At 32.9% G+C, this 15647-nt stretch overlaps 1 protein-coding gene across 1 annotated transcript in view; it reads left to right on the top strand.

Annotated features, from left to right (window-relative positions):
- Positions 1-15647, top strand: part of OCIAD1 (OCIA domain containing 1) — a 38736-nt gene that overhangs the window by 7107 nt on the left and 15982 nt on the right. The window contains exons 4-6 of the mRNA XM_074229476.1: positions 9777-9830; positions 10276-10323; positions 11709-11844. Of these exons, the coding sequence (XP_074085577.1) occupies positions 9777-9830; positions 10276-10323; positions 11709-11844 (238 nt within the window). The remainder of the gene's footprint in view (positions 1-9776; positions 9831-10275; positions 10324-11708; positions 11845-15647) is intronic.

Genomic DNA, 15647 nt, shown 5'->3' with positions numbered 1-15647 from the left:
ACTGTTTAACATTTTGATCAGTGATGTGGAGAAATGCACAGATGAAGACAGATTTCATTTAGAGACAGCAAGCAAAAAAAAGACGAGTTCAAATTTAGCCTCAAGCACTGAGTAACTTTGTGATTCTGGCTAAGTCACTTATCCTCTATCTTGCCTCAGTTTCCTCAAATGTAAAATGAGAATAATAATAGCATCTACCTTCCAGGGTTGTTGTGAGGATCAAGATGTGTTATGTGTAAATGTTTATCATAGGGCATGGCACATAATAAGCATTCTATAAATGCTTGCTATTATATTCACTGAATTTTCAGTTAACAAAAACTTTGAAAAATAACCAATACATTGCATCACAGAGTCAGTAACCAATAGGATCTTGACATACCAGAACATTAGACTGGATTTGACAAGATGAAATTCAGTAGAAATAAATGTGAAGTCTTCTACTTCAGTAGAAGAAAATGATCTTCCCTATTATAAACTGAGGAAAGAATGGTCAGACAGCAGTTTTAAAAAAGTTCTTGGACTTGAGTGCATTATAAGTTCAGTATGAGGCAACTAGAACAGTTAAAGAAATATTGGATTACATTAAGAGAACTTGAAGGTATGAAGAGATAGTTGTTTATACAGATAGATATGGAGATATTTGAAGGATTATTGTGTAGAAAAGAGGTTTGACTTGTTCTGTTCAGGCCCAGTAGGCTTAAAACCATATTGACAAATTTAGTTTGGAAAGCTACTTAAGCTGTCCAAAGAGGAATGGACTTACCTTAAAAGTATTATAGTTCACCTTTCTCTTATATATAGATTGCATTAAGTGGCCAGTGACATTACTTCCAGATCTTAAATTCTATGATTCTTTGACAGTGGAACCAACACCACATTTGTTTTTTTAACCTCACAAACCTGGAAGTGCTACTAGGGAAATTGGAGATAGCATTGGAGAAAACAAAGGTAAGAAAAGTAACTGGCTTGCATCAGATATACATGAGAAATCCATACTGGAGGCAGTATAGTTTTGTGTGGGTGTTACTAGGTGATTCTTAAATTTTCTGAGGAAGGGGAAAGATTCTAAAAGTGTAGAAATAATTTTGGACTTAATTATTTTAAAATAGAAATAGAAAATAACTACTGATCATATATTTATTTTACTAGCTAAAAATTTGTATTCATTTTGAATTTAAAAAGAACTAAAAGGGGCTGCTAGGTGGCGCAGTGGATAGAGTACCAGCCCTGGAGTCAGGAGTACCTGGGTTCAGATGTGACCTCAAACACTTCATAATTACCTAGCTGTGTGGCCTTGGGCAAGCCACTTAACCCCATTGCCTTGCAAAAAACAAAAAAAACCAAAAAAACCCTAAAAAAAAAACAGAAAAAAGGAACTTTTCCATACACACAGCACAACATAAAAAGAGGACTCAATATATAATCATGAATTTCCATTTTACACTGTTTACTTTTTTAAATTATATAGCAAATACTACACACATCATTTTTTTCTTTTTTTAGGTTTTTGCAAGGCAAATGGGGTTAAGTGGCTTGCCCAGGGCCACACAGCTAGGTAATTATGAAGTGTTTGAGACTGGATTTGAACCCAGGTACTCCTGACTCCAGGGCCAGTGCTTTATCCACTGTGCCACCTAGCCGCCCTTCACATCATTTTCAAAAATGATTTTTTTTTATTTTCTGTGCTTCCAAATTTTCTCTGCTGTGTACTTTTTTTCTCCCTCCCCACCCTGTCCTAGAGAAGAATACTATTTGAGGGCAGCTAGGTGGCGCAGTGGATAGAGCACTGGCCTTGGAGTCAGGAGTACCTGGGTTCAAATCCGACCTCAGACACTTACCTAGCCTTGTGGCCTTGGGCAAGCCACTTAACCCCATTGCCTTGAAAAATCTTAAAAAAAAAACTATTTGAACAAAAAGATATATATGTATTGAAGGAGAAATATTAGGGAAATATTTGTCTAGCATTTCCTGTAATATTAAAGAAAACATATCTATGCTTGTCTGGCATTTCTGTGGGCTGCTGACTTCCTCCCTATTGTTCAGCCTAACTCTCTTCGGAAATGTAAATTCACTGAGATAATAGAAGCAACCTCAACTCCTTTCACCTAGCCCTCCTTCACCCATATAACCTGCCAGCAAGTATGCCTGGCTCTAATCATAGCTAGGTGAGTCACTCCTCCAGCCCTCCCCTGGCTCCTCTCAGTATATGAGGAGGGCCAGTCTCAGCCTCTCCTCCACACTGGTCTTAGCCCAGCCACTGTCTTATGGTTGTTCCTATCTTTTCTTCTTCTGTCCTCCCCTTCCTCCTTTTTTTTCCTGTTTTCTTAAAAAATCTGTTTCTTTACTTAACTGCCTCTCTAATGTGAATTAACTTGTAACTTTTTGTAGTAACCTGTAAATTAAAATTTATGGCTTTTCATACCTTTGAATCAGAAAGCCCTGTGTTGTGTTCACTGACCCTTCCCTTGAGTAATACATTCCACCCCTGTGTCATATGTAAGACCGAACTACATATGCTTCTATTTGTTGTGTCTTTCTTTGGATTTGAGTCATATTTTCTTTCAAATGGTAATTTTGTACTTGATTTGAGTATTTCTGATACTATTCAAATGACTTAGTTCAGAGTTGATCTTAGAAGAGTATTGCTGTTACTGTGTGCATTGTTCTCTTGGTTCTGCTCATTTCACTCTTCATTATTTCATACATGTCTTTTCCATCTTTTTCTAAAATCAATCAACTCATCAGTCTTGAAACTTCATCACATTTCAAAAGTGTTTTTAAAAGCATAAAATAAAATGCATAGAATTATGAAAGAAACCTCTTATGAAGTGCTATCATCACAATATTTTAAAAGAACCAAAACAAATTCATAGACCCAAGGTCAGAACTCCTGCTTTTAAGAACATAATGTAATTATCCATACAGCAAAAGCCAAATGGATAAAGAATGCCTGACATCCTCATGCATTTGGATCTCATCTTGAACTCATCTAAAAATGCTGGGTAATGGGATGAACTGCTAGGTGGTGCAGTGGATAGAGCATCAACACTGGAATCCGGTAGACCTGAGTTCACATCCAGCCTTAGATACTTAACACTTACTGAATGACCCCAGGCAAGTCACTTAACCCAGATTCCTCAAATTCAGAGCCATCTCCAGCCTTCCTATTTTCATATCTGACCAGTGAACCCAGATGGCTATGGAGGAGAAAGCGAGACTGGTGACTTAGCACAGCACCCCCTCACTCAAATCCAGTTCACTTGCTTGACATCACCTTCCTGATGTATGGTCTTTGAGAATGAAGGGTGAACATCACCTTTTCCTTACCTCTCTCCTCCCTGCCTCACTACTCTTGATACATCTGATAATTCACTTTTGATAAGTAGACACAAAGAATGCCACTATCAAAGAATCCTATCCCTTTACTGAGGAGCTCGATTGATCCCATGATCATTTAAATAAGATGGATGTCAACTCATTGAGATGAACCACTAGGCTTTGCTAATTGCCCTCCCACTGTTTCCTAAGATTCTCCAGGCCTTCCCTTTCCTCCAACCTCTCTTTCTCATTGTTGTGTTAGTTACTTAAGTAAACTAAAGTCCTCTGATCCTTGCCATCAGCCCTTTCCATAGAACTCAGCTGAAATTTCTTTTACATATTACTTTTCTGTTTTTTTCATAGCTTATTTTCACCAATTAGAATATAACTCCTTGGGATCAGGGATTATTCAATATTTTTTATTTGTATCAACATCACAAGAGCTGCTTGGTACATAATAAGTGCTTAAAAATTTCTTTTTTTCTATCCAGTATGTTTATTTTGGATAAACAGTGCAAATGGACACTGAGTTTGGTTTGTTCAGAATTGGACAGAATGAGAACAGTGACTTGGATTATTTCTAGAAATTTGCCAAATTCGTTTAATGATCTTTCTTCTCCCTAAAACAAGAGTCCATCTTTTTATTTTTTAAAAATCATTGATAATTGCTTGTTTTTTTGACCTTTTCTTTACTATTGTATTTATTGCAAATTCATTTTCCAATACATACCTTTTTTTAAATCTGGTTTTCATTTTTTCTGCTTTTTGCTTATCTGCATCAGTTCATGTATTTTCATTTTTCTGTATTTTTTATATTCACTGTATCTTACATAACAAAATTTTTCATTATGTTTATATACCATGGTTTTTTTAGATGTTGCCCTGTATCTGGAACTTTTTTTTTTAATTATTGGTCCTTAGAGGTAAAGACCTAACTAGCAATGGGATCCTGCATTATATGGAATGGACATTTTTGTCACTTTTTCCACAAAACATACCAAATTTTTTTCTTGAATGGTTAGACCAGTTCATAATTCTGCCAGCAGTGTGTAAAATGCCCCATTTTCTCACAACACTCCCAATACTATTCCCATCTTTTATCATCTTTGCCAAATTGCTTATTATGAGATAAAAATCTGAAATATATTTTGATTTACATTTCACCTATTAGTGCTTTAGAGAATTTTTTTCATAGAGTTATGAATTTTTTGTTTTTAAATTTACTAGCAATTCTTTTGGGAATTGTTTGGTCATATCTTCTGACTTCTTTTCAGTTGGGGAGAATGTTAAATATTTGTGTTATTCCCTTTATAACTTGGCTTATAGATCTTAATCAGAGGTACTGAGAGAAGAGATTTTCTGCCCCCCCATTCTTCCTTTCTTTTATACTAGTTGGTATTCTTTTATATCTGCAAAAGATTTTCAGTTTTGTTAAAACTATCTGTTTCTCTTTTGATGATCTTTGTCTTTTGTTTGGTTATCTAGATATTCCTTTAACTATAGCTGTAAAAAATCTGATCTAGTTCTATGACTTTTTTTCTACATGTACTCTTTTTAATATTCAGGTCTTTGTCCATTTTGAGTTTATGATGATATATATGTATAAAATCTTGATCTAATCCTGATTTCTGCCAAATTGCTTTCCAGTTTTTCCAGGAAGTCTTGTCAAATAGGGAATTCTTCCACAGGTAATTTACATTCTTGGACTCTGAACACAGTCACTAATGTTTCATTGTTTCTGTCTTGTCTAATCTCTTTTGCTAATCTAATTTGGTTTTGGAATTTTTTTAAGCAGTAAAGTACTTTTAAAGTTAAAAAACCAAGGAGTTTTGATTATAACTTTCTTTAATTTGAGCTAGATATGCTATTCTCTGTTCATTTCTACAACTTTTCCCTTCATAATTTCTCTTTAAGTTATAGATCTTCTGACTTTCTAGTAAAATTTGCTGTTTTATCTAGCTTAATGAAATATCCCCTTGATAGTTTGGTATAGCCCTTAATCTATAATCTAATTTATGTAGAATCATATTTATTGGAATATTCTTTTTTGTAATTTATCATCCTTTATTATTCAGACAATAATTTATAGTACTATGTATATTGATCTTGACAGTGCCTTGGTGGATTAACTCTTAGATATTTTATGCATTTTTTATTTATTTTGACTGAAACTTCCCTTTTTCAGTATTATTTCCTCCTGTATTTTGTTACTGTTATATAGAAATGTTGATTTGGGGGGGGGGGGGAAGACTTATTTTTGTATCCTATTGCATTACTGAAGCTATTGAAAACTTTCCATTAGTTTCTTTGTTTCTCTTGGATTTTCTAAGTAATCTTTCATGTCAGCAAATAAAAATAGTTTTGTATCCTTTCTACCCATCTTGCCTTAGTTTTTCTCTTCCATGCCTAGCTTATTTCTTGAACTATGTCAGATAGTTTAGCATCTAAAAGGTAGACCTTCCTTTACTATTGTATTGATTGCAAATTCTTTTAGTGTTCCCCCATTGTATTTAGTAGTAGTTTTTTATTGTAGATACATAAATCATATTTTAAAATATCCTTTTACTAAAAGCCCATTTTTAAAATCCCGAGTCATGGAACAAAATCTCAGAATTTAAATTGTGGATCAGTCTCAATGGAGAGTGATAGGAGAAGGCTATATCATTTTACAAACAAGGACCATAAGGAGAAGTGGTATAAAGCATATCATCAAAGTAATGTAAGGGGAAATCATTTCTTTATAATTTATACCCTGCCTACTTTTCCAGTCATTTTACACATTATTGCATTCTGTGCCCTGTGCATTCTGACTTATTTGGTCTTCCGCCCATGCTCCTCCATGCCTCTAAATTAGTCTCCCCCATTCCTAGAATGCATCCCCTTACCTATGTCTCAAAATCCCCAGTTTCCTTCAAGATTGAACACCACCAACTTCTTCATGAAACTTTGCTGATAAAAAAAAGAAACTTGGCTGATGTCTCCATTTCTTTTTATACCTCCTTCCTTGTATACACCCCTAAATGATAATACATCCTCTCTTCATTATGTATACTGTGTTATGTGTATAGATTTACATGTCCTCTTTTCTGAAGAGAAGTTTCTTGAGAGCAGGGACTCTCACTTTTGTCTTTGTATCCTCAATGCCTAATAGTAAGTGCTTAATAAATGCTTGATTGATAAAGCATTATTGATAACTTGCACATTAGATGGTAATAGTGGGTCTTTTTTTTTTAGGTTTTTACAAGGCAAATGGGGTTAAGTGGCTTGCCCAAGGCCACACAGCTAGGTAATTATTAAATGTCTGAGACCGGATTTGAACCCAGGTACTCCTTACTCCAGGGCCAGTGCTTTATCCACTGCACCACCTAGCTGCCCCATAGTGGGTCATTTTTAACATTTAAAAAGAGCCTTATGCATAAAGATTGAGAAGGGGGCTCCCAATTATACATTAACCTACATGTCTTAGCTAGTAGAATCTTGATATAAGGATAAGGATCATTTATGTATACATATAGAAATAGGAGTTGTTTATGTGAGAGAGTGTGTGTGTATGCACATATGCACATATATATATACATATATACATATATATATATATATAATTTATTTTGAAGGCATAGACTTGTTATTTCACAGATGTGAGGAACTTTGAGAAACCTCCCTTAAATAATGCAGATCATCTACTGCTTTGCAACTTGAATTCTACAATTGCTTGAGGGCAAAGTATGTCAGAAATGGAATTTGAACCCAGGTCTTGTCTATGAGGCCAACTCACTGTCCATCATGAGGCACTTCTACCTCTGCACAGGTATATCCTAACCCTCCTTATCTGTATAATGGTGTGGGAGGAACCAGACATCCTCTAGGGTTCTTTCTAATTATGAATCTGTAATCACACACATATAAACACACACACACACACACACACACACACACACACACACACACACGGTGTGTATATACTAACTTTAAGATCTATACTGGGGAAATTACAGTTTAAATCCATAAAATGATTTTTTTTGGAGAATGTAAACAAAGTAAAGTAAGCCAAGAGAAATATTTAAATATAAAAAAATACATATATAGTATTACTGAATTATAAAAATTTTCCTCAAGCTGAAAATCAGTAAGGAACTGAGGCTATTTAGCATAGAGAACACAAGATATGCCATCGTAAAGTAGTTATGGATTATCATGTGGAAGTTATTAGACTTATTTCTGCCTGATTCCAAAGTATTTCTCTGGCCACCAGATAGTTACTATAGAGGATTAAGTTTTTGCTTTGTATAGTGAAAAACTAATTTAAAATTGGGGATGTCCTCAACTCCAGTGAGTATCCCAGAAGTTAATGCATTCAGTCATGATTCTAGAGGATTAATGATGACAGAAACAAGATCTCGACCAACATCTCACACTGTATACCAAAATAGGATCCAAATGGGGACATGGTTTAATCATAAAAGGATGATACCAAATGCCAATTAAGAGAGCAAGGCAGTAAGAACCTGTCAGATCTATGAAGATGGGAAGAATTTATGACTAAATGAGATAGAGAACAATATGAAATACAAAAAAGGATAATTTTGATTATATTAAATTAGTTTTTATTTTTGGAGACAAAACTAGTACAACCAAGATTTAGAAGCAAAATGGAAAACTGGAAAACAATTTTATAACCAGTATTTCTGATAAAGGCCACATTTCTCAAATATATTGAGAATCAAATTTATAAGAATGCAAGTCATTCCCCAATTGATAAAGGGTCAAAAAATGAACAGGTAGTTTTCAGATGAAGAAATTGAATCTATCTGTAATCAGATGTAAAAATGTTCTAAGTCATTTTTAAGACAAAAATTTATGAATAATTTATATTGAAGATTTTAATCACCTTTGAACATAAAAGAAAATGCTGATGTATAGTGACTCAGTGGGGGTATGTCAGAGGTGGGATTATCACAAAGGTACTGTCTTTTCTCCTTTTAGTAAAGAATTTCCTTTTCCTATTTGTATGTATTTTAAAATCAGCCTATCTTTATACTTTATACAGCATGTTCTGCTTGTGAGATTTCAATTTTATTGTCAGTTATAAATAGTGATTACTTTTGCCTATTGTAATATTAGTTTGCAGTGAGACTTTGAGCCCAGAATTAAAGAATCACATATTTAGGAATGTGTACATTGTATGCATTTATTGGACAGAATTAAATATGCTGTATCAGTTCCTAAAAGTTTGGGATATCTAAATCACTATTGATTAGAAAAATGCAAAGTAATACAAATTTGAGGTACAACTTCATATCTATCAGATTGGAATAAAAATACATTGTTGATGAAGTAGTGAACTATCCAACCATCCTGGTAAGCAATTTGGAACTTACCAAAAAAGGACTACAAAACTGCTTACCTTTTGATCTAGCAATACCACTGCTTAGGTCTATATCCTAAAGAGATCATAAAAAAAGGAAGAACACCCGCATATACAAAAATAATTATAGCTACTCTTGTGTTGGTGACAAAGAATTGGAAATTGAGGGGGGGGATGCCCATTAATTGAGGAATGGCTTAACAAGTTGTGGTATAGGGATGTAATGTATTACTAATGGGCTATAAGAAATAATAAGCAGGGGCGACTAGGTGCACTGGCCCTGGAGTCAGAAGTACCTGAATTCAAATCCGGCCTCAGACACTTAATAATTACCTAGCCGTGTGGCCTTGGGCAAGCCACTTAACCCCAGTTGCCTTGCAAAAACTAAAAAGAAAAAAAAAGAAATAATAAGCAGGCAGATTTTAGAAAAATTGGACAGATGTACATGAACTGATACTGAGTGAAGTCAGTAGAACCAGGAGAGAACATTATATTCTCAGTAACAACAACATTGGGTGATGATAATAGATTTACTCTTCTCAGCAATACAAAGGTCCATAACAATTCCAAAAGACACATGATGGAAAATGCTATCTGTAAACAGAGAAAGAACTGTGGAGTCTGAATGCAGATTATAGCATATATTTTCAATTTTCTTTTTTTCTTTCTCATCATTTTTCCATTTTGTTTTGATTCTTTCACAACATGACTGATGTGGTTAAAAAAAAACATGACTAATGTGGAAATATATTTAACATGATTGTACATATTTAACCTATAGCAAATTGCTTGCTGTCTTGAGGAGAGAAGGAAAAGGTGAGGAGAGTAAAATTCAGAACTCAAAACCTATAAAAATGAATGTTGCAATGTAGAAAAAATATGGTCCTACTATGGGGGATGTTTGTAAAGTCTTTTATAATTTTGTCTTTATTTTGTTGTTATTGAATTCTATTTCTGTTCACTTCATTCTTTTCAAAAAGGTTCAAAAATTAATCATTTTAACTCTTAATAATGTTTTAAACTAACCTTGCTAAGATTAAAAACTTTTGCAATTTCTTTTTCTTTGACAAATTATTCTTTCCTCCTACAGCTGTTCCCTTTTCTGCAACAAGTATGTTGGTTACCCAGGGATTAATTACAAAAGGTAAATATTGAATAGTTGAATTTATTCCTAATTTTATTTTTTTCATTTTTTTATTTTTTTTAGGTTTTTGCAAGGCAAATGGGGTTAAGTGGCTTGCCCAAGGCCACACAGCTAGGAAATTATTAAGTGTCTGAGACTGGATTTGAACCCAAGTACTCCTGACTCCAGGGCCGGTGCTTTATCCACTGCACCACCTAGCCTTCCCTATTCCTAATTTTAAAAAAAATGTATTGATGCCTTTCTGTATCATTCATTTCTGTAAATATCTTTCTTCCCCTTTCCCTTCCTTTTATTAGTTTGAACATTCAATACAGCTTTAATTTATTTCTATTAAAATTAATGTAAGTCAATACTAAGATGATTTTAATTTTAAATTATATATTATTTGCCTTCTCACCCCACCAGAAATGAATGTAATTTACTAGAAGCCACTTTTCTTTTTTAGGAATTCTTTCCAGTCACCCCAAATATGGTTCTGTCCCTAAACTTATATGTAAGTATAAAATTGTCTTTGATAGTAATTTTGTTCAGGTTTCATTCTCTAGGAATAATCAATATTTTCTTTTTATTGAAATTTTAAACATTGTCAAATTTGTTATTTAATTCATAAAAAATTCTCTTCATTAAATGTTCTTTTAGGTGAAAATTTGGTCCACTTAAATAGCTTGAACCAAAACTATTCGATTAGTACTAAATCTTTTTTTTTTTTTAAGATTTTTTGCAAGGCAGTGGGTTAAGTGGCTTGCCCAAGGCCACATGGCTAGGTAATTTTTAAGTGTCTGAGGCTGGATTTGAACTCAGGTACTCCTGACTCCAGGGCCGGTAACTCTTATCTACTGCGCTACCTAGCCGCCCCAGTACTAAATCTTAAAATGTAATAAATAGAAAAACAATATGTACATAAGGCAATATGTGACTCTTTGGTAATTACTTATATTTATTAATCTAATTACTCTTGAAAAGAGACTCAAGTAGTTTAAATATACTTAAAAAGATTTTGTAATAATAAAAATGTGGAAAGAATATAAACAATTTGCCTTCATATAGTATTTCACAGTTTTGTTTTTCTTAAACTTCTTTTACATATCTTATCCTCACAATAACATTTGAGATAGTCAGGTTCAGTGTCATCATCATCATCATCTTTGTTCCCATTTTGCATAAATGAGATTCATAAAATGAGATGATGACTCAATAAATAGTAGAACTAAGACCAAAACCCTTGTCTTCAGACTTTTTTTCAGTGTTTTTCCACTGTATCTTTTTTCCTAGAATTTTCATAAAATCAGAATTGTTTAATTTTACTTTAATGAAGTTAGACTTTTATTAATTTTAAGTAGCAACTGTTTAAAAAATTCAATTTTGTTTATTTTCTTTGCTTACATTTTTGCATCTGAGATTAAAAAAGCAGGTCAAGCTTATTCATTGCAATGACTGCAAGTTATTTTTTTTCTTTTACTTTTTTCTAATTACATGTAAAGATTGCTTTCAACATTATTTGCAAGATTTTTGAGTTCCATATTTTTTATGTCCTCTCCTTCCTTCCCCCCTCCCCATGACAGCAAATAATCTGATATAGGTTATATATGTACAATTATGTCAAACATATTTGCATATTAGTCTTGTGAAACAAAGAATCAGAACAAAAGGGAAAATCATGTGAATAAAAAAATAAATTTTTAAAAGTGAAAATAGTGTGCTTTAGTTTTTTCTTTAGATGTAGATGGCATGCATTATTATTTCTTGGAACTTCTTATCCTACTCTGAACTGAAGGCATAATTAGAACTACAGTCTATTTTAAAAATGGTGTATTCTTTTGAAAAAAGTTTTTGGCTAACAGGCACACTGTGAGTTGAATTTGTTTCTTTCTAATTAAGTTGCTTGTGTAATGGGATACTTTGCTGGAAAAATTTCTTATGTGAAAACCTGCCAAGACAAGTTTAAACGTCTTGAAAATTCTCCTCTTGGAGAAGCTCTGCGACTGGGACAGGGACGTCGACTTGCATCACCTGGGTAAGGAAGATTCTGATTCTTTTGAATAACTTCTTAAAAATGTTAAATTCTTATCTTAAAAATTGTAGGAAGTCAGCTAAATATTGCCATTATTCAAGGGCATGACAACTCGCCAAGGACTGCATTGACAACTTTCTACTTGTAGAAACCCTGCATCTAATTTTGCATAAAGTGGAACAAGTCTTAGTTACCCTCACCTTAAAATATAGACATGTATCCTACAGGGATTGCATGACCCAGAATATATTTTATCTTGATATGAGTTGCCGAACTCAATTAGTTCCTTCATTTTATGTTTCAAATTGCTTTCAATTCAGTGAAATACAAGCCTCTGGTGAGAATTCTAATTTCTCTCTCGTTATCTTAAGAGTTAAAAAGAAAAAAAAACACACTAACTGAAACTTTTTGATCCAATGGAGCAAGAATTCTTTCTGTTTACTTATGCCTCAAAGGCAATTGTATCAGTCATTTTATTTTTATTTTTTTAAATCAATATTTTCTGTTTCTTACATTGTCACAGTTATCACAAGTATCCTTTTCTTCCCCCTCCCAGAGAGCCATCCCATATAACTAATCAGGACTTTGGAAAAGGCTGAAAACATCTGCAATATATAACTCTTGTGGGAGTGGGGAGACTGAAGTGGAGAAATAGCGTTTGGAATTGTCCTCTCTATATCTTCATTAGAGTTCTGCTTTATAATTTTGCTAAAATTATTTTTGATTTTTTTTTAGTGTGTAGTTGTTTCCATTTACATTGTTGTAGTTACGTTGTATATTGTTTCCTTGATTCTACTCAGTTCACATGCATCAGTTCATGAAGATCTTTTCCAAACTTCTGTTTTCATACATTCATTATTCCTCATAGCACAGTAATATTCCATTACATTTATGTTCCACAGTTTGTGTAGCCATTTCCCAGTTGAGGAGCATTGACTTTATTTCTAATTCTTAGCTATCACAAGAACATTACTATCTATATTTTGGGATAAATGAAGACTTTCTTCTTATCCAGGGCTTTTTTTTTGGAGTCCAGGAATAAAATTTCTGGCTCAAGGGATTTAGACACTTTAGTCACTTTGTGTGATTCCAAATTGCTTTCCAAAATGGTTGTACAGTTTCACTGCTCTACTAGTTGTTTAATAACCATTTTTAAAGAGCCTATTATGTGCCAGTACTGGGGAGTATAAAAAGTGGCAAAAGACTGCCTCAGGGTGCTTAGAATCCAACTACAGGGACAATATGCAAATGAGCTAAAAACTAGCTATGTATAGGACAAATAAGAAATAATTAATAAATGGAAGGCACTGGAATTAAGAGGAATTGTGAAGGCTTCCAGAAAAGGTGGAATTTTAGTTGGGACTTTAGTTGGGAAACCAGAGAGGACAGGTGTTCCACAGCTGGGGGACAGCCAATGAGAATGTTTGGTGCCAAGGGAGGGAGTGTGTCCTGTTCAAGGAGCAGCCAGGGAGCCACTATCACTGATTTGAAGAGGGGGTCAGGAAGTGAGGAGCCCACCAACAATGTCTTAGTGTCTCTTTTTTCTGCTACTGTTATTGACTATTAACATTTTTTGCCAATTTATAGGATAAGGAGTGAACCCTCAGGATTGCTTTAATTTGCAGTTGTCATCAGTAGATTTGGGACTTTTTTTATGAGTTTTTTAAAACTTGTAAATTCTTCTTTTGATAGTTATTTGTTCATATCCTTTGACCACTTATCTATTGGAAATTGGCTATTACTCTCATATATTCTGGAAAAACTTGATACAAAGATTTTTTTTTCCTATTCAGCCACTTCCCCCTTTTATCCTAAGTATATTAATTTTGTCTCTGCAGAAACTTTTCAGTTTTAGGTAATCAAAATTATCTTTGTTTTCTATTTTATCAAACATTGGGTTATTGAATTCTATTATTTCTGCTTCTCCCTTGTCTACTGTGTTCCATTGTTCTGTATTTTTATTTTATAACTAATACCAGATGGTTTTGATGATTGATGCTTTTTAAAATCTGATTTGAGATGTGAAAGTGCAACCCCATTTCATATAGTTGGGAAAGTAGGGAAATATAATTCATTCATCCCCATTCTTTTCATCATTTCTCTTGGCATTCTGGGTCTTTGGTTTTTTGAAATGAATTTTGCAATTACTTTATCAGGTTCCATAAAAGTATCCTCTTGGTCATTTAGTGTGCTTTGGGCAGGTTGATACCCAGATATTTTATGCATTTCTTAGATATTTGGAATTGGATTTTCCTTGTTATTGTTTCTTACTATTATTTTATAGAAATACTGCTGATTTTGGATTTTGTTGTCTTCAGCTTTTCTGAAGGTATTGTTTCAATATCTTTATAGATTTTCTAGAATTTTCCAAGTGTTATATTGTCATATATTATCAGCAAATCAGGGTAGTGTAATCTCCTCTTTAACAATTTTTTTGTCTTTTAATTTGTTTATCTTGTTTTATTGCTGTTGCTAGCAATTCCAGAACTATATCAAATAATTGTGAGGCGAGCAGGCATTCTTGCTTCACTGTCTTATATTTTTTGAAAAATTATTGTGTATCCCCATTGCATGTGATACGTATTTTTGGTTTTAGATGCTTTTTATGATATTTATGATATTTTATGATATTTTTTAGAAAGTCCACCTATCCTACTTTGTAGGATTTTTAGCATAAAAGAGTGTTGCATTTTGTCAAAAGCTTTTTCTGCATCTATTAAGATGATCGTATGGTTTTGGATATTTTGGTTTTTAACAGGATTAATAATATTAATTGTTTTCTCAATGTTAAACCATTCTTGTATCCTTGGTATAAATCCCACTTGGTCAAAATTTTTGTAGCATTGTTCATTGATATTGGCCTTTGGTTTTCTTTCTGTGTTTTTACCTTCCCTTATTTATTTATTTATTTGTTTGTTTGTTTGCCTTTGGTTTTCTTTCTGTGTTTTTACCTTTCCTTATTTATTTATTTGTTTGTTTGTTTGTTTGTTATCCTTATAAAAGAATTTTTATGAAATATTTCATGAGATTAATATTTAGTTTGTCCTACAAAAGGATTCTTACAGGGTGTTTTTTTAGCCTCAGCTTTTGAGACTAATTTGTAAACTATGAGTTACCATTAGAAGTTTGATGCAATTTTCCTGTGAATCCATCAGAACCAGAAGGTTTTTTTTTTCCTTTGGTAGTTTCTTTATAGTTAGATCTATTTCTTTTTCTAAGGTTAGGTTATATAACATATTTATCTGGTCTTCTAAATAATTTAGTGTTCTAAATATATTTTTGAAAGTATTCTATTTTTGTTCTCTTAATTTGTTAGCATATATGCATGATATGTTCTGATTATTCTGATTTTGTTATGCTGTCATTTTGCTCATTTACTATTTTGTTGATTTTTCTTCTCTCTTTGGTGAGATTAAGTTAGGAGTATATTAATTTTATTTTAACCTTTTCAAAGAGCCAGCCTTTAGTTTTCTTAATTACTTCTATTTTTTTTTGTTTTAATTTATCTATATTCCCTCTAATTTTTAATAACTCCTCATGAGTACTTATTATGGCTTTATTTTGTTGACTTCCTAATTTTTTAAAATACATATTCAGTTCATAAATCCTCTCTCATTTCTGTTTTGTTAATATATTATGTAAGGATGTGATCTTTTTCCTCTGAAATAGTGTTTTAACTGCATCCCAGAAATTTTTATATGTGTTTTCTTTATTGTCGTTTTCTTTTTCTTAACTCTTAATTGTTTCTATGATTTGTTCTTTAACCTACTCATTGTGGAGTATTTCATTGGCAAATATTCATTTGG

The sequence above is a fragment of the Macrotis lagotis genome, chromosome 3 (assembly GCF_037893015.1).
Source record: "Macrotis lagotis isolate mMagLag1 chromosome 3, bilby.v1.9.chrom.fasta, whole genome shotgun sequence".
NCBI classification, from domain to species: domain Eukaryota; kingdom Metazoa; phylum Chordata; class Mammalia; order Peramelemorphia; family Peramelidae; genus Macrotis; species Macrotis lagotis.
The sequence above is the reverse complement of the archived record's forward strand: the minus strand, read 5'-3'. Positions and strand labels throughout refer to the sequence as shown.